The following is a 20,629-nucleotide window of genomic DNA, read 5'->3' as shown; positions in this document are numbered from 1 at the left end:
AATTACAGTCACATGTGACAAAGTGCTGAAGATTGTCCTGATGTTACAGAAACTCAACGCATATAAAACAGTTCACTTTTTCAAATTAATGTTTAAATATCTTGAAAAATACAATAACAAATTGATCTCTTTTGGGTTTACTAAATGTAACGTCTAAGTTTTAAATTTCTTTTATTCACAGGAGTTGTAGACAATTCATTTATCACTTGCTGGAGTTACATCAAAGTATATGGCAAATCTGTTACTTCCATTAAATAGTATTTTTTTGTTTCCTCTCCCAGTATTTTCCAAAGAGGAACCATTTGATAATTTGTAACCATTTAATATGTAGGTAGATTATTTTGTATGACTTTTGGCATGATTAGTGCCAACTGATCTGTTCTGTCAGATAAATTTAGAGGAGAATGTGCATCCTGTTTTTCTTTTTTGCGCCCTCCCTTATATTGTTAAATACATGTATTATAGGAAACTGAAGTGCTGGTTGAAATGGAAAATGATTGATTCCCACAGTAGCACTTGAGAAGAATCCCACTGAGACCCGTATATTCATTGGTATATTTAGATTTAGAATGTTCTTCAAATGTAGATCTGTTCAAAGGCTTTTTAAAATGTTATGGAAAGTGGGTTGTGACAAGGATTTTAAACTCTGATCTTGATGTCAGTATGATATTAAAGAAGAGATTTTTTTTTGAAGTGAGTTTCTCTGCTGTATTGTCAGTATGTGATTGCCAGTAATTGGAGTTTTTGTCACACTTTATAAACAGGACAAGGCATGATGGGCTGACAGCAGCGGTGTTGTATTGCATAAAGTATATAATCTTGAGGCTAAGCAAGGCCCTCATTTCCATTGTCATCAAGCTAATGACGAAGTTTGTTCAGAAATATTGAAGGTCAATTACAACCATGTTTATTGGAAAATAAGTTGGAAAGCAAGTAAAACAGCATGCACTGGATTCTAAAACAGAACTGAAGGAAGAACTCAGCCAGTCAAATACCATCTGCGTTAAAAAGAGATATATCAAATTCAAGATCAGCAACCCCCCCCCCCCCCCCAGAAATGGAGAAAGTGAAAGGTTTAATGTTCTGGGAGCAGAGTTCGGGGAGGAATAAGGTGCAAGACAAATCCAAATATATGGGGATGGGTTAAGGTCGATCAGGTACTTAAGGTAAACTCTTTTATCAGGCTTGTGCTCTTTCTCACCCTTTTTTATTGCTGATTGTCAGAAATCATTCTCTTCAGCCTTTGGTGTGGCTTGTCAGTTCTCCAATCTCTCAAACACCTTTACTTTCACTTTCTGCTGTCAAGCCTGTTTAGATGGATTTTATTGCATTCCCATTTGAGTTCATAGGCTGCCTCTAATTAGTTTGGCAAATAGAAGCTTGTTAAACACAGTAAAGAACCATGTGAACTGTATGCTTGATAAATTTTAAACCCATGATAATGCAGATGCTGGAAATCTTGAACACACACAGAGTGCTGGAGGAACTCAGCAGGTCAGGCAGCATCTATAGAGACGAATAAACATTTGACATTTCAGGCTGAAACCCTTTATTAGGACATGTTGTTGTGTTCCTCCCGCACTTTGTACACGTTTGATTAATCTGTACTTTTAAAAAATTATGTATTCAATATATATTATCAAATTTTTGGTTAATCATTGACCAATTGATATTTAATGGCTTGATCTATCCCTTTCCCCTTTCTCAAATAATGATGCTGCTTTGGCTGTTTTTCACTTGTATAGCCAGACCAAAGTGAGAAATAATGACCAGAGGCTGCACTATCGTCCCGTGCTTCTGATGAGAAACTTTTAAGATACTGGAGACATGAGAAGCTGGTGATTTTCATCTGCTATTAAGGTTACTAACTCCTATAGCTGGTGTTGTACATCAGTACTTTCTGCTGAAGCTACCATGATGCTGTAAAATTATTCTCTGATGATGTATAAGAATATAACTGAAAGAAACCAAACTTTCATTTGTTGACCTTTCAGCTCTATAATACTATTCATGAGAGCCTGATCTGCGTGATGTGAATTTTTTTTTTAAATAGTGGGCTGAAGGGTAACGGCCAATGGGAGATGGGAAACCTGAGAAGATGTAGCTCTCTCGATTTTGCTGATTGAGTAGAGAAGGCTGAAACTTGTGGCAGTTTGGTGTTTTGAGCAACGGCCAATCAGTGTTTGGGATTGATTGGCAAGAACAAATTAAAGTAAGGCAGGGGCAAGCAGAGCGGCCATTTTTGGAAAGGCTGTCATCAGAGTGGTCAGAGTTAGAGTGGAGATCTTTAGGCTTTAGCTCTTCAAGGCTTCAGTCAGAGAAGACAAAAGAGCTGGATAGAGCTCCTCCCCCACCAGTTAATGATTCTTCCCCCTTTACATTTGCTCAGTTAGAACAATTGAGATGCCAGGCAGGATAGAGCAATGCTCCGCTTTCGTGATGTGGGAAGGCAGGGAGACCTCCAGTGTCCCTGATGACTACAAATGCAAGAAGTGCATCCAGCTGCAGCTTCTAATACTGCATTAAGGAGTTGGTCCTGGAGCTGGATCAACTCTGGATCATTCGGCAGACTGAAGTGGGGGTGATAAATAGGATGTATATAGAGGTAGTTGCACCCAAGGTGCAGGACACAGGAAACTAGGTGACAGTCAGTAAGTGTAAAGTGCAGAGTACCCCTGTGGCCATCCCCCTCAACAACAGGTATACCACTTTGGATACTGTTTGGGGGTGGTGGGGGGGGGGGGTGTTCTGGGTGACCTAACCGAAGAAAGTCTGGCACTGGGTCTGGCTCTGACTCAGAAGGGAAAGGCAGAGAAGAGGTGAGCTGTGGTGATAGGGGATTCATTAGTTAGGGGAACAGAAGAAGTTCTGTGGATGAGAACAAGATTCCCAGATGTTATGTTGCCTCCTGGGTGCCAGAGTCCTGGATATCTTGAATCAAGTCCTCAGCATTCTTATGTGGGAGGGTTAACAGCCTGAGGTCGTGGTCCATGTAGGTACCAATGACGTGGGTAGGAAGAGTGATGTGATTCTACAAAGTAAGGTCAGAGAGTTAGGTGCTAAGTCAAAGGGCAGGACCTGGAGGATTGTGTTCTCAGGCTTGCTACCCATGCCACATGCCAGAAATGGGGAGATTATACAGCTTACCACATGGCTAAGGAGCTGATGTAGGAGGGAGGGCATAAGATTTTTGGATCATTGGGCTCCCTTCCAGGGAAGGTGGTGCCTGTACAGAAGAGACTGTTTGCACTGGAACTGTAAAAGGATTAATATCCCAGCAGGAAGATTTGTTAGTGCTGCACAAGGGGGTGGGGTGGGGTGGGGTGGAGTGAACCTGAGTGCCAGAACAGAAAATGGAAAGGTTGTGGAGACTTGTTCTTCAGAACAAGTTTTAGTATGGTGAAACTAATATCCTGAGCTACATATATTCCAATGCAAGAAGTATCATAGGAAAGATAGTTAAGCTCAGGGCATGGATTAACACCTGTAATTATGATATTGTAACCACTGGTGAGACTTGGTTGCAGGAACAGCAGGATTGGCAGCTCAGCATTCTGGGGTTCCATTGTTTTAAACTCAACTGAGCAGGAGGGATTAATGGAAGGGTGGCAATAGTAGTCAGGGAAAATGTCATGGCAGTGCATAGTTGGGATAGACTGAACTTGTCAAGTCAGGTGTTATGGGTAGAACTGAGGAATAAGAAAGGTAAGACCACATTACTGGACAATGTTACAGTAATCATGGAGGATTTCAATATGCAGGTAGATTGGGAAAATCAGGTTGGTGCTGGATTCCAGGAGGGGGAATTTCTAGAGGAGCTATGAGATGGCTTTTTAGAGCAGCTCATGGTTGAGCCCTTCAGGGGATCAGCTAATCTGGATTGAATGTTGTGCAATGAACCAGAATTGATTAGAGAGATTAAGATTTTTTTTAAAAACCCTCAGGGTGGGGAATTGATCATAATAGAATCAAATTCACCCTGAAATTTGAGCTGGAGAAACTAAAATCAGGTGTATCAATATTACAGTGGAGTAAAGGGAATTACAGCGGCATGAGGGAAGAGTTGACAGAATTGATTGGAAAAGAACACTGGCAGGGATGATAGCAGAGCAGCAACGGCCAGAATATTTGGAAGCAATTCGGAAGGCACAGGATGCATACATCCCAAAGAGGAAGAAGTATTCTAAAGGCAAAATGACACAACTGTAGCTAACAAGAGAGGTCAAACCAACGTAAAAGCCAAAGAGAGGGGATCTAATAGAGCAAAAATTAGTGGTGTTCCCAAACTGATAAAGCTTTTTTAAAAAAAACAACAGAAGGCAACTTAAAAAAAGTCATTAAGAAGGTAAAGATGGAATACAAAGGTAAGCTAGCCAATCATATTAAAGATTCCAAATATTTCTTCAGATACATAAAGTGTAAAAGAGAGATGAGAGTGGATATCGAACCACTGGAAAACTATACTGGAAAGGTAGTAATGTGGGATGAGGAAACGGCAGACAAACTGAAAAAGTATTTTGCATCAGTGTTCACTGTGGAAGACTCTGGCAGTATGGTGGAAGTTCCAGGGTTCATGAAGTGTGTGAGGTTACCATTACTATAGAGAAGGTTCTTGAGAAACTGAGAGTTCAAAATTGGATAAGTCACCTGAACCAGATGGTGCATACCCCAGAGTTCTGAAAGGGGTGACTGACAAGATTGTGGAGGCATTAGTAATGACTTTTCAAGAATCACTAGATTCTGGCATGGTTCCAGAAGACTGGAGCCTTGCAAATGTCACTCCAGTCTTCAAGAAGGGAGAGGGGTAGGAGAAAGTAAATTGTAGGCCAATTAGTCTGACCTGTTTGGTTGGAAAGATGTTGGAGTCATTTATTAAGGATGATGTCTCAGGGTACTTGGAGGCACATGATAATTAGGTCATAGATGGCATGGTTTCCTCAAAAGAAAATCTTGCCCGACAAATCTGTTGGAATTCTTTGGGAAAAATAATAAGCAGGATAAACAAAGGAGAGTTGGTTGATCATTGGTACTTAGAATTTCAGGCGGCCTTTGACAAGGGGCCACACATAAGGCTACTTTAAAAGCTCCAAGCAAAGTAATGGCAGATATAATACAGTGCTGGGACATGTATGGTCATGCACATTGGAAGAAGAAATGAAAGGGCTGACTATTTTGTAAATGGAGAGAAAATACAAAAAAAAACTGAGGCACAAAGGGACTTGGGAGTCCTTGTGCAGGGTTCTCTAAAGGTTAGTTTGCAGGTTGAGGCTGTGGTGGAAAAAGGCAAATGTGCTGTTGGCATACAATTCAAGAGGACTAGATTATAAAAACAAGGATGTAAGTATGTGACTTTTAAAGTGCTGCTGCGGCCTCACTTGGAGTATTGTGAGCAGTCTTTAGCCCCTTAGAAAGGAGGTGCTGAAACTGGAGAGGATTCAAAGGAGGTTCACAAAAATGATTTCCAGGTTTGAACAACACACACAAAATGCTGGTAGAACATAGCAGGCTAGGCAGCATCGATAGGGAGAAGCGCTGTCGACATTTCAGGCCGAGACCCTTCGGTTTCCAAGTTTGAAAGAGCTTTTGATGGCTCTGTGCCAGAATGAATGGTGACCTCACTGAAACCTATTGAATGGTGAAAGGCCTTAATAGAGTGGATATGGAGAGGGTGTTTCCTATGGTGGGAGAGTCTAAAACCAAAAATCACAACCTTAGGATAGAGGGGTGTCCTTTTAGAATGGAGATGAGGAAGTGTTTCTTTAGCTAGAGAGTGGTGAATCTGTGGAATTCTTTGCCACAGGCAGTTGTGGAGACCAAGTCTTTATGTATATTTAAGACAGAGTATGAAAGATTCTTGATTGGTCTGTGCACGAAGAAATATGGGGAGAAGGCAGGAGATTTTTGCTTTGAGGAAAATTGGATCAGCCATGATGAAATGGCAGAGCAGACTTGGTGGGCCAAATGGCCAATTCTGCTCCTATATCTTATGGTCTTAATGGGGCTATATCACAGAGCACCCAACGGTCTGAGGGATTTGGAGGAAGACATTTGTAGAGAGATCATAGGTGTTGCAAGAAACACAAGGTTGTTAAAGTAGGTGATTTTAAACTTTCCACTTTGACTGGATTCCCATTCCGTAGAAGGATAGAGTTTATTAAATGTGTTCAGGACAGTTTCCTTAATCAGTACGTTGAAGTCCCAACGGGAGTGTGTGATAATGGATCTGCTATTAGAGAATGAGATGGCAGGTGACAGAAGTTTGTGTAAGGGAACACCTTACATCTAGTGATCACTATGCCATGAGTTTCAAAGTAAATCTGGAAAAAGTTGGGTCTGGTCCCTGGGTTGAGGTGGTATCAGAAAGGATCTGGCAAGTGTGGATTGAAACACGCTGTTTTCTGGCAAAGATGTACTTGGCAAGTGGGAAGCCTTGAAAAATTAAATTTTGGAAGCAGAAAGCTTGTATGTGTCTGTCAGAATAAAAGGTACAGATAACAGGTTTAAGGAATCTTGGTTTTCAAAAGATATTGAGGCCCTGATAAAGAGAAAAATTGAGATTCATGGCAGGTAGGAATAAATGAGGTGCTTAAGGAGTACAAGAAATGCAAGAGAACACTTAAGAAAGAAATCTGGAGCAAACACGAGGAAATCTGCAGATGCTGGAAATTCAAACAACACACACAAAATGCTGGTGGAACACAGGCCAGGCAGCATCTATAAGGAGAAGCACTGTCGACGTTTCGGGCCGAGACCCTTCGTCAGGACTTCTTTTTAAGGGGGTTTTTTTTTTTAACTAGCAAACAAGGTGAAGGAAAATCCTAAGGGATTCTAGATATATTAACAGCAAAAGGATTTCAAGGGACAAAATTGGTCCTCCAGAAGATCAGAATGGTAATCCATGCATGGAGTTGAAAGAGATGGGGATCTGTTCTTTTTTTAAATCTGTATTTACTCCGGAGATGAACACAGATCCTATAGAAATGAGGCAAAGTGGTGTCAACTTTATGGACAGATTACAGAGGAGGAAATGTTTGCTGTCTTAAGGTAAATTAAGGTGGACAAGATGTTCCCTCTGACCCTGTGGGTGGCATGTGCAGATATTACTGGGGCCCCAGCAGAGATATTTAACTCTGAGGTAACAGAGGATTGAAGGATAGTAGTCAGTGTTGCTCCGCTGCTTTTAAAAAGAAGTTCTAAGAATAAACCAGGAAATTGTAGGGTTGTGACCCTGACATCAGTAGTGGGAAAGATCTTTATAGGTATTCTAAGGGACCAGAGTATTGGATGTGCATGGACTGATTAAGAATAGGCAGCATGGCTTTCTGTGTGGTAGATCATGTCCAAGCAATAGTATAGCGTTTTTAAGAGAATGTTGCCGGGGAAGCTGATGAAGGTAAGGCAGTGGATGTTGTCTACATGGACTTTAGCAAGGCAGTTGACAAGGTCCTGCATGGGAAGTTGGTCAAGAAGGTTCCGTCGCTCAGCATTCAAGCTGAGGTAGTAAATTGGATTAGCCACTGGCTTTATGGGAGAATCCAGAAAGTGGTAGGAGATGGTTGCTTCTTTGACTAGAGGCCTGTAATTAGTGGAGTGCCATAGGGATCTGTGCTGGGTCTGTTGTTATTTATCATTATATCAATGATCTGGATAATAATGTGGTTAACTGGAACTGCAAATTTGTAGAAGACAATAATATTGGGGGTGTAGTGGGTAGCAAGGAAGTCTATTATGGCTTGCAGTTGGATCTGGACCAGCTAGAAAAGTGTGTTGAAAAATGGCAGGTGGTACTTAATGGAAACAAGTCCATGGTGTTGCACTTCGGTAAGACCAATCAGGGCAGGTTTTACACAGTGAACAGTAGGGTGCTGAGGATTGTGGAAGAACAATTGGATCTGGGAATACAAGTCCATAATTCATTGAAGGTGGCGTCAAAGGTAGACAGGTTCATTTAAAAAAAACTTTTGGCACATTGGCCTTTATAAATCAAAGTATTGGTATAGGAGATAGGATGTTATGTTGAATTTGTACAAGTCATTGGTGAGGCCTAATTTGGAGTGTTGTGCACAGTTTTGGTCACCTACCTACAGGAAAGATGTAAATAAAGCTGAAAGAGTACAGAGAAAATTTACTAGGATCTTGTCAGGACTGGAGGACCTGAGTTTGACTAGGTTAGAATTTATTCCTTGGAATTTAGAAGATTAAGATGAGCTAGAGGTATGCAAATTTATAAGGGATATAAGGCCATAAGACATGGGAGCAGAGTTAGGCATTTTGGCCCATCAAGTTTGCAACGCCATTCAATCATGGCTGATCCTTTTTTTTCCTCTCCTCAGCCCCATTTCCTGGCCGCCTCCCCATAGCCTTTGATGCAGTGTCCAATCAAGAGCATATCAAGCTCTGCCTTAAATACACCCAACAAACTGGCCTCCACAGCTGCCTGTGGTAATAAATACCATAAGTTCACAAGTAATTTCTCCGCATCTCTGCTCTAAATGAACACTCCTCTATGCTGAGGTATGTTCCATCTTTTTCTAGACTCCTCCACCATGGGAAAGATCCTTTCCACATCTACTCTATTTAGGCCTTTCAGCATTTGAAAGGTTTCAATGAGATTGTCCCTCATCCTAAATTCCGGCAAGTACAGACCCAGAGCTATCAAGCATTCCTCATATGATAACCCTTTCATTCCTGGAATCATCCTTGTGAACCTCCTCTGGACCCTCTCCAATGTCACCACTTCTTTTCTTAGATGAGGAGCTCACAACTGTTCACAATACTCAAGGTGAGGCCTCAGCAGTGCTTATAAAGCCTCAGCACCACATCCTTGATCTTGTACTGTAGACCTCTGGAAATGAATGCCAACATTGCATTTGGCTTCCTCACCACTGACTGTACCTGCAAGTTAACCTTTAGGTTTTCTGCACAAGGATTCCCCTTGCATCTCAGATTTTTGGATTTTTTTTTCTGCATTTAGAAAATTGTCTGTACATTTATTTCAACTGCCAAAGTGCACTGTATTTCATTTGCCCCTTTCTTGCCCATTCTCCTAATCTGTCTAAGTGCTTCTGTAGCCTACCTGTTTCCTCAACACTAGCTGCCCATCCACCAATCTTCATATCATCTGCAAACTTGGCAACAAAGCCATCTACTCCATCACCTAAATCACTGATATACAGCATAAAAAGACGCAGCCTCAACATCAACCCCTGTGGAACACCACTAGTCACTGGCAGCCAATCGGAAAAGAATCCTTTTATTCTCACTTGCTGCCTCATACCAATCAGCCAATGTTCTAACCATGCCAGTAAATTTCCCGTAATACCATGGGCTCTTAACTTGCTAACCAGCCTCAAGTGTGGCACCTTGTCAAATGTCTTCTGAAAGTCCATATACCACAACAACCACTGCATCCTCTTTATCTATCCTACTTGTAATCTTCTCAAAGAACTCCAATAGGTTTGTCAGGCAAGATTTTCCCTTAAGAAACCATGCTGACTTTGTCCTATCTTGTCCTGTGTCACCAAGTACTCCATCACCTTGCCCTTAACAATTGTTTCCAACATCTTCCCAACCACTGAGGTCAGGCTAACTGGTCTATAATTTCCTTTCTGTTGCCTTCCTCCTTCTTTAAAGAGTGGAGTTCTTAAATTATCCATTCCTCTGGCATTATGTGATAGTCCAATGATTTTTGAAAAGTCATTACTAATGCCTCCACAATCTCAAATGCTACCTCTTTCATAACCCTAGGGTGCAATTCATCTGACCCAAGTAACTTGGGTCTTTCAGCTTTTTTGAGCACCTTCTCCCTTGTAATAGTAACTGCACTCCCTTCTCTTCCCTCACACCCTTCAACATTTGGCACACTGCTAGTGTCTTCTTCAGTGAAGATGATGCAAAGTACTCATTTAGTTCACCTGCTATCTCCTTTTCCCATGTTATTATTTCTCCAGCCTCATTTTCTGGTGGTCCTATATCCACTCTCATCTCTTATTTTTTACATACTTGAAAAAAGCTTATTATCCACCTTAATATTGTTTGTAGCTTGCTTTCATATTTCATCTTTCCTCTCCTAATGACTCTTTTAGTTGCTCTCTGTAGGTTTTTAAAAGCTTCCCAATCCTCTGTCTTCTCACTAATTTTTGCTTTGTTGTATGTCCTCTCTTTTGCTTTTACATTAGCTTTGACTTCCCTTGTCAGCCACTATTGTATTATTTTGCCATTTGAATATTTCTTTGTTGTTGAAATACATCTATTCTGCACCTTTGTCATTTTTCCCATAAACTCATGCCATTGCTGCTCTGCTGTCATCCCTGCTAGCATCTCATTCCAACTTAGTATGGCCAACTACTCTCTCGTACTACCGAAGTACTGCTACGTCAGACTTCCTCCCTATTAAATTTCAAGTTGAACTCAAATCATATTGTGGTCATCACCTCCTAAGGGTTCTTTTATCTGAAGCTCCCTAATCACCTCCGGTTCATTACATAACACCTAATCCAGTATAGCTAATCTCCCAGTAGGCTCAACGACAAACTGCTCTAAAAAGCCATCTCATAGGCATTCAACAAACCTTCTTGAGATCCATTACCAACCTGATTATTCCCAATCAACATGCATGTTGAAATCTTCCATGACTATCATAACATTGTCCTTTTGACATGCCTTTCCTATTTCCAGTTGTAATCTCTAGTCCACATCCCAGCTACAGTATGTTGGAAGACCTGTATATAACTGCCATCAAGGTCCTTTTACCCTTGCAGTTTCTTAACCCAAAAGGATTCAACATCTTCCAATCCAATATCACATTTTTCTACTGATTTGATGCCATTCTTTACCAGCAGAGCCCATTCACCCCATTCTGCCTACCTTCATATCCCTCCAATACAACACGTAACCTTGGACATTTAGCTTCCAACTACAACCATCCTTCAGCTGCAATTCAGTGATGGCTACAACGTCATACTCAACGATCTGTAATAGTGCAACAAGATCACCCACCTTATTTCTTGTACTCTATGCTTTGAGATATAACACTTTGAATACTATATTTGTTACTCTTTTTGATTCTACATCTCTAATCCACTGATACTCACTCTGCTGTCTACAATCTTGTCCTATCATTTGACTGCCCTTCCTGACAGTCTGACTGCATGTTATCTTTACTTTCTTCCTATCCGTCCTATAGTGAGTCCCTTCACTTTGGTTCTCATCCCCCCCCCCTGCCAAATTAGTTTAAACCTTCCCCAACAGCTCTAACAAACCTGCCCATGAGAATATTGGTCCCCCTTGGGTTCAGGTGCAACCCATCACTTTTGAATAGTTCATACCTCCTGTAGAAGAAATCTCATTGATCCAAGAACCTGAAGTCCTGCCCCCTGCACCAGCTTCTCAGCCACGCGTTTATCCTCCAAATCATTCTGTTTCTACCCTCACTGGCACATGGCACAGGCAGCAATCCAGAAATTATTACCCTGGAGGTCCTACTTCTCAGCTTTTGTTCTCTAAATTCTCTTTTAAGGACCTCTGCTTTTCCTTCCTATGTCACTGGTACCAATATGTACCAAGACATCTGGCTGCTCTCCCTTCCTCTTCAAAATGCTGTGGATGCGATCAGAGACATCGCTGACTCTGGCACCAGGGAGGCAACAAACCATTTCACATCTACAGAATCTCCTATCTGTTTCCCTGACTATTGAGTCCCTTATCACTCTTCCCATCTGCACCACGGACCTATGTAACCCAGTCTCCATCGCAACAGTATCCAAAGTGGTATACTTACTATTGAGTGGATTGGCCACGGGGGCGCTCTACACTAACTGCGTATTCACATTCTCCTGACCCAACTATTCACATCCTGCAACTTAGGGGTGATTACTTCCCAGTAACTCTGCTCAATTATCTCCTCACTCTCCCATATAAGCTGGAAGTCATCCAGCTGCTGCTTCAGATCCTAACATGGTCCTCAAGGAGCTGCAGCTGGATGTACTTCATGCAGCTATAGTTCCCTTGGAGACTCTGGGTCTCCCAGAACTCCAACATCTGACATGAAGAACAAACTAGGTACAGTAATCGGGGGGAGGGAACCTTACCAGAAGCTTACTCAAAGCCAGTGGTTCTTTTGAGCCGAACCCTCCGTAGAGCCAACACCTGACACTCCTACTCTCACTATTGGCCTATTCACAACAATGGTCACCCCACTTGTACCTTTCGTACTTTCAAATGAACGTCACTGACCTGCAAGAAACCTCATCATTGTGGCCTGCTCCTGCCGCTGACTGGGCCGTCAAATGGGTAAATAGGGTATAGATAGGGTAAGAGCAAGCAGGCTCTTTCCACTTGTGTGGGACTACAACTAGAAGTCATGGGTTAAGGAGGAAAATGAAAAGATTGAGGGGAATTTGAGGGGAGGCTGCTTCACTCAGAAGGTCGTGAGAGTATGGAACAAGTTGCCAGTACAAGTGGTGCATGCGAGATTGATTGCAATGTTTGAGAAGTTTGGATAGGTACATGCATGGCAGGGTTATGGAGGGCTATAGTCCCAGCGCAGTACAATGGGAGTTGGCAGTTTAAATGGCTTGGTTCAGACCAGATGGGCTGAAGGGCCTGTTTCTGTGCTGTACGTTTCTATGATTCTGTCTGTATGCCTCCAAGGGCCTGTTGCTATGCTTCACTGTTCTATGTTCTAAGCACCAAACTTGCTCTCAAGTGTTGACTTGATACAGAATGTGTCAGCTTTAGTAACACATTCCTCATTTGTCCCAGCCCTCTGACTTACACAAGTTTCCTTTGTTCTTGTCTCAATCTTGCTGCTGTTCATAATTTATTCTTTTCTTATCTTCTATATATTGCAGCCTATATCTACTGGAAAATTTCTATTTACTCATGTTCCATTAACCTTCATTCTAACTTTGATATATACTGGTATTTTGTGCTATTGCTCACAGATTGTCCAAATATGCAAGGATTTGTGGATTCACAAATGTTGTAGTCACAGGTCTTTGCATTGTGCTGAGAAAAAATGTGTATTGTATCATGTACGTATCATGAATGCAATTCATTGTACAAGATCTCTGGTTCTATTTTGAATTTGAGCCTGGTGTTTCAAACAGCATTTATACACCACACAATATTATTACTGATGCAGATTTTCTTTTTCTTCTTAAATAGCCTCTTGGGTTCAAGGATTCCAATTTTGAAAGTTTGAAGGTGCCTGATAGAACAAGACTTTTTCATGAGTGGGGCAAATGCTGTCAAGACAGGCAGATAGTTGGTGAGGTAATCTTTTTTTCACAATTGTACTCCTTATGCGTAGCCTTGAGGCTCTCAGTGTCTTTTCAAATGCTCCTGTGCCATTTTCCTTGCAGTTGGTGGAGATACTGCAATTCTTCAAGGATGATTTGAGCACCTCCTTGAATCTTTCCTCTGTCCATATCATGATTGCTCCCCATCACAAGAGTTTAAAATGGTGTCTATTTTAGGATTCTGCTATTGGGCACGTGAACAATAGCCCACCTAACACGGCTAGGTGTAGCTGGGGATGTTCGGCTTATCCTTTCAAAGGGTTTGGAGGATGTTGTGGAGAATGAAAACCTGATTTTTTCCAATGCCCTTTAATGGGCTGCTGTTTCAGAAGCAGATTGGAGAGCTGGTTTCATTGCTACATAATTGTCCATGAGTTGTGTGGCATTTTGAACCTTAAATATCCTTACCCTATCCCTTAAATGGCCAATGTATGGAGCGGATATATTGAAGTTGCTGGTGAATTTCATTATGTTGGCATGCCTCCTAGATCCTGTCTCTGTCGTAATTTCTTTTTTTGGGGGGGGGGGGTGAGACTACTGAGCCTCCACCTACCTGCCCATTTGACCTGGTCTTGCTAATCATGGATAAGTGCTTTTCCCCATGCATTCTGTGCAATGTAAAATTAGCACTATTGTCTGGATTGACACACATATGAAACAATAACTCCATTTCTCTTTCCAGCAGTGTGGTCTGACCTGTTCAGCTGCAGCGTTTTCTGTTTGTGTCTTTACTTAGGAAGTTAAGGAGGTTCAGATTATCACATAAGAAGGCAACGTCTGTCGTCAAAATCTCCGCCATTTCGGCCATGCTATCTTTTTGCAACTGCCATCAGGCACACGGAAGCCTGAAGACCCACACCACCAGGTTCAAGAACAGTCACTTCCCTTAACCATTTGGTGAAAACTAATCACTACAGTTTAGTGCCAATCTGACCACTTTGATTACTTTGCACTATAATGGGCTTTGGTTGTTTTTATTCTAATTGCATTCTTGTGTATAATTAGGTTTTCTTGTGAATGCTGCTTATCTGATGTTATCTGTCCATGATGCTGTTGCAAGTTTTTTCATTGCACCTCTGCATACATACTATATGCATATGCATACATACATATGTATACATACTTGTGTATGTTGGTGCATGGCCAAGTGGTTAAGGCATTCGTCTAGTGATCTGAAGGTCGCTAGTTCGAGCCTTGGCTGAAGCTGCGTGTGTGTCCTTGAGCAAGGCACTTAACCACACATTGATCTGTGACAACACCGGTGCCAAGCTGTATGGGACCCTAATGCCCTTCCCTTGGACAACGGTGGTGGCGTGGAGAGGGGAGACTTGCAGCTTGGGCAAGTGCTGGTCTTCCATTTTTAAAAAAACCTTGCCCAGGCTTGCGCCCTGGAAACTTTCCAAGGCGCAAATCCATGGTCTATTCAGACCATGGAGGCCTACAGACGTGTGTATGTTACAATATATTTCCACTATTTCAGATTTCTAGCGTCATTCTTCATTCATCTTCAAGAGAACAATTCCATTAACGTTGACAACCATAGAATCTGGGTGACCATTTTACCCATAATGTCATATAGTTAGCACTGGAATGGTCTTTGCTAACTCCTAGTGGGGAACACAAAGTACACTGGTCAAATCAACACGTACATAAGCTGGTACATAAGTGGGGAAACCTGTCTGGTATCATCGCTCTTTTTCCCCCACATAGACGTAGAGGGCATCCTGTCCAGCGGTGCATCGTCCGACGGAGGGAGCTGCTCACACTTCGGAGCTGGTTCTTGCCGAGGAGAGACTTGCCGCGGCGCCCGTGCCTGTGCCCGTGCCCGTGCCCGTGCCCGCGCGCCGTGGCCCCGCCCCGTTCCGCATGCGGTGCGCTCCAGGCCACGCCCCCCCCCGGAGCTCGGGCCGCGGCCGCTGCTTTCTGGGAGGTGGCGCCACTGTTCGCAGCCATGGGCCAGTGCTTGGAGTTGTCGGCGGCCGTGTGCAGGATCGGCGTCTACTCGGTAGGGGTTACTCCGGGCTCGGGGGGTGGAGTGGACTGCGTACCGGGATCAGGGAAGCAGCGTGACGGAAGGGAGGGCGTGGGGGTGATATTTTCCACGCGTCTTTACCGTTGGTTGGTTTGTTTGTTTGTGGGTCCCACTGGCGTGTGCAGGGAATGTTCCTGCCGGGTGCTGGGGAGCAACAGTGAAAGACCGGCCGCAGGGTAGGCCTGGCCCGGATTCCTCCTGTTTACGCCGCTGCACCCCGCCCCCTTCCCCTTCCCCCACACCACCCCAACACCGCTACTCCTTGTCCCTCTCTCCATCCCTCCTCATCGTCCCTGTTTCCTGCACCTCCGCTCTCTTGTCCATCCCTCCCTTCTCCATGACCGCGGCTGCTTGTCTATCTCCTACACCACAAGCGCTCCTTGTCCCTTCCTCCCAATTCCACTACCCACAAGACGTTTAACTCCCCACACCACTAACTTGCCTCTTGTCCTGATACCCCCTCCGCACCACACCGCTACCTTTTGCCTGTCTCCAACCACCATGTAGTTATGGAGCGTGGAATTCAGGCCCTTTGGTCTATCTTGTTCTTATTTCTTTCATTCCACCCACCTCCCCCACAACATTCTTTTATTCTTTTTCCCACTCTCTCTGAAACTTCCACACAGATACGTCTTATCCATCAATCTTATTAGCTCTTTTTCAGTTGAATCCTGATTAACAATTCTCAGTTCTGCTGTTTAAAATCTAACAATATGGCTGTAGCATATAAACATTGTAGTAGAATTGTTGGCTTATGAAATAAAAACAATTTACAGCTATACTAAAGTGTGTACAAATAAAAATAATTTACCTATAAATATTTACATTTAACTACCTTTGTCAGTTACAGTTTGGCACATTAAAATATTCTGGTTTTCAGGTTGTTTGGCAGAGCATTATATTCAAATTTACTGTGTACTTCAAACAGAAATGGGTAATTTTGTTAGTCGGGGTGAAGAATAACATTGGCTTGACTAGCTTGAGTTTCCTCTAAAATGTGACGTGTAAAACCTGTTTGTAGATGTGAATACTTACAAAAGGTAAACTGAGTAAGTTTTGAATTTCAGATGATATGACAGCTCATTGAAGATAGATTTAGATTTTTTAAATATTATACACTTGCGCACTAACATTATGGGAAGCATCGAGTTGGAAACATTGTTGCATGCTTTACCAGTTGAATAACCAGCATTAATGTTTTATGAAGTTTGCATGTTATTAAACTGAAGGCCATGCTTATCATCACTTTATCACTGTCCAATCTCTTGCCACCTCATCCTTCTCATTCTAACCATGGACATCCAATTGCCATACATCTTCACTCCCCATCAAGGAGACCTGTGGGTCGACTGCTTTTCTACGTTCAACCCCACCACAGAAATGAATATAAAATTCTGATGCTGCACTTCCTCTAACTCAGTGGGACTGCTGTGAGAACTCAAATAATCCTTTTCTGGCTTTGTTGCTATTTGTCGTCATTGTCATCATCATTATTATGTGCTGTGTCATATGATGTAGGTAATTATGGTCTTTGACCATGGTTGTTTCTAGCAAATTTCTCTACAGAAGCTGCTTATGTAGCACTTTTTTATTTGTGTCCTATTTGTTTCCTCACTTATTTTTCTTCAAGTACTTAATGTTAGCACCCTTGTCTGCAGTCATGCATCATACAACTTTTCATCACCTTGTACTCCCAGAATTTCATACATCTCTGCTTCAAATTGTTTGCATGAACCTCTGTTCCTAGATTTCATTTCTACTTCTTGGTTAGTTGTAAATCAACATCGACTAACAGTCTACCATCTCCCAATTGTGAATCCATGTTGTTGCATGGAAAGACTACTCCATTCCCTTTTTTTCCTATCAGAACAATAGGAGATGATGGCGATCATGGCAAGCAGTTTGTATTCAGTCACTCGCAGAGTGAAGTCCCAGATGTACTGATACCTTCTTCAAGACTGGGATGTACTACTTTGCATGCTGGTATATCGGAGAGTACAAGCAACGTCTCGCTGAGAATCCTGAGCATTGTAAACTACAATCAGCTTTGGGTTTGACATTCCATTCATTTGAATGGACATTCATGAGCAAAACAGACAGAAGTAGCAAGGGTAGGCCTGCACCAGCTTTGTCATTCAACAAGAGACTTACTAATCTTTTAGGCTAGTGTAACCTTGATTCCCTTAATAGCAGAAACAGTTTTCTGTCTATCTTGAACATACATAGAAACATAGAAAACTTACAGCACAATACAGGCCCTTCAGCCCACAAAGTTGAGCCGAACATTAGAAATTACTGGGCTCACCTATAGCCCTCTATTTTACTAAGCTCCATGTACCTATCTAAAAGTCTCTTAAAAGACCCTATCGTATCTGCCTCCACCACCGTTGCCGGCAGTCTGTTCCACGCACTCACCACTCTCTGAGTAAAAAAAACTTATCCCTGACATCTCCTCTGTACCTGCTCCCCAGCACCTTAAACCTGTGTCCTCTTGTGGCAACCATTTCAGCCCTGGGAAAAAGCCTGTGACTATCCACACAATCAGTTCCTCTCATCATCTTGTACACCTCTGTCAGGTCACCTCTTGATGACAGTGCTTCCATTACTTTGGAGTTTGCCCTCCTTGCACATGTCAGTATTAAATTCCATCTATCATTGCTCTGCCCATCTTTGCTACTGATCAATGACATTCTCTAGTCTGACTATTTTCACTATTGACACTACTGCATTTTGTGTGATCTACACTTACAAATCATGTCTTCACCATAATCAAGCTGTTAATTGGAACAAACAGTATCAATCCCTGTTTTTTTTTTGTCACAGGCTTCCAATCATTTAAAAAAATACTGCCCTCCACTAACACCCTCTCTCTTATTACTATGCCAATTTTGGATCCAAGTTGTCTCAGATTTCATGGACTGTAACCTATTGGATAATTCTCTCATGTTGAATCTTGCCAAAAGCGTCATTGAGGTCCATTTAGTCCATGAACTCATTGAATTTAGTCATTGAAGTCCATAAACTGCTTTGTCCTCCTCAATACATCTTGCTGCCTTCTTGAGGAATTTGTCGTCTTCTTGCTAACCACTAGCACGAGACAGCAACATGTTGAGCAATTACACTGGAATGGTTGGCGGGGGGGGGGGGGGGGTTGAAGACTACCTATAGTGCCTGGTGAAGATGAAGTACATTATGAAACTAGATGAACAAAATTCATACTGTGATTTGGTGGACAGTAGTTTGGTCACTGGGAGGAGGATTTGGAGAAGGTGCTAACAGTGACGTTCCTTGTGGCGGGCAAGTGGGAGATCCTTTGGTGGTAACCATCATCAAACTTTTTTGGAGGTGGGCAGGCTTAACGTATCTGGTTGTTCTCTCCCAGATCTGAATCATTAAATGATGGATTCATGACTGAAGCTCTTCACCAGTGAGTCTTAAGATTTTAGCAGAAATGTCATCTGTTTGAGTTGTAGGTTACACTTGCTAAGTTTACACACTGTTATTTGGTAATGGATCATAATGGTGCACTGGTAAGATGAAGGAAATCTGTGAAGAATCAGGCTAGAATTCGAGAAATGCAGAGATCTGTGTATAGTAGGACTAGAGGTTAAAATAAAAAAGGAGCAAATCCACAGGAAGTTTATTGTTGTAGTTTTGTACCATTTAGGATGTTGAGAAGGCAATAGATTTTCCTTTATACTAGAAAATACTGTTATTTAGTGTTTTGGCAACTCATTGATGTGATTTTAATAACTATTAAATTTTCCAATTGTATGACATCTGTAGTTTTCACTATTTGTGAAAAAAGAACATTGCATTCTAACCAGCTCAAGTAAGATTTTTCTGTTTCATTCCAGATTTATTCATAATTTGTCTTGTTTGGTTAGTGCTATTTGTGGATTTTCCAAATGACTGTTAATATGTTCTTTCATGTTCTGTCCAATCCACACACAATTTGAAAAGATCTCTGTGTTGCATTTGCTTTTTCAAAGGGGACAAATTCTATCCTGCTCAATTTTATGCTAACAGCAGTAATGTTTCTGCTCTGGTATAATTTTTATGAATTTTTTTCATGTTTTAGAGTCCAGATTTGCATTCCTATCCTATGTGGAGCCTAATTGAAATACTATGTTTACTTTTGTTGGATTCTATATTCTCATCAGAATATAGCTAAGAGGTGACCTCATAAAGGTTTATAAAATTGAGGGGTATAGTACATAGAACTATGATGTTGCATCCATTCAAGAGTCTTGGCTGTCACAAGGGCAGAAATGACTGCATATGTTCTGGTGATTAGATGTTTCAAAAAGGACGGGGAGAGATTGAAAGAGGTGCAGGAGTTACATTGCTGATCAGGTGTGGTATCACAGCTACGGTAAGGGGATGTTCTGGAGAGATCATCTACTGAGTCAGTATGGGTGAAAGTTACAAACAGGAAGGGTGCAATCACTTTATTGGAAGTATTCTAGTTACAATAATAGTCCATATAGCAACAGACACTGACAAGCAGATCAGAAGTCAGATTTTGGAAGGGTACCAAAATAATAGGGTTGTTGTGAGTGACTTCAACTTCCCTAATATTTGGCACTTCCTTAATGCAAAATTGGGTGGAATTTGTTAGCTGTGTCCAGGAAGGATTCCTGACGCAATATGTAGATAAGCTGATTACTGGATCTAATACTAGACAATGACCCTGGTCAGTTGACAGATCTGTTGGTAGATGATCAGCTCTATGATGGTGACCACAGCTCCTAGATCTTTGCCATAGTTTTGTGTGGGGATAGGAACAGATGATATGGAAAAGTATTTAATAGGGGAAGGCAAATTATTATGACATTAGGTATGAATTTGGGAAGATAAATTGTGAACAGATGTCTTCATGGGAAACACACAACAGAAATGTGGGGGTTGTTGAGGAAGACTTGCATGGGGTTCTAGATCAGTTTGTCCCATTGAGGTAGGGAAAGGATGGTAGGGTGAAGGAACCATGGTTGACAAAAGATGTGGAACATTTAGTTAAGAAGAAGAAAGAAGCATACTTCTTTCAGACAGTGCTCTGGAGATGTAAGGTAGTCAAGAAGGGATGTAGGAGAGCTAGAAGGGGACATGAGAAAGCCTTGGATAAAGTTGAGGAAAACCTCAGTTTCACACATGTGAAGAACAGGAGAATGACTAGAATGAAGGTAGGATAAAGGATGAAGGATAAAAAAAGAAATATGCTTGGAGTCAGAGGTAGATGAGGTCCTTAATAAATACTTTGCTGCATTATTCACCAGTGAGAGGGACCTTGACTCTA

The 20,629-nt window shown here is 41.9% G+C and overlaps 1 protein-coding gene across 3 annotated transcripts in view; it reads left to right on the top strand.

Moving 5' to 3' along the window:
* The first annotated feature begins 15,173 nt into the window (after positions 1-15,173).
* LOC140737772 (ADP-ribosylation factor-like protein 15) overlaps positions 15,174-20,629 on the top strand; it is a 212,791-nt gene continuing 207,335 nt past the window's right edge. For all 3 annotated transcript variants that reach the window (XM_073064403.1, XM_073064402.1, XM_073064401.1), the window contains exon 1: positions 15,174-15,306. In XM_073064403.1, the coding sequence (XP_072920504.1) occupies positions 15,253-15,306 (54 nt within the window). In that variant the 5' untranslated portion in view covers positions 15,174-15,252. The remainder of the gene's footprint in view (positions 15,307-20,629) is intronic.

This window comes from Hemitrygon akajei, chromosome 13, assembly GCF_048418815.1.
Source record: "Hemitrygon akajei chromosome 13, sHemAka1.3, whole genome shotgun sequence".
In the NCBI taxonomy this organism is placed as follows: Eukaryota; Metazoa; Chordata; class Chondrichthyes; order Myliobatiformes; family Dasyatidae; genus Hemitrygon; species Hemitrygon akajei.
This window is presented reverse-complemented; position numbering and strand designations above follow the sequence as displayed.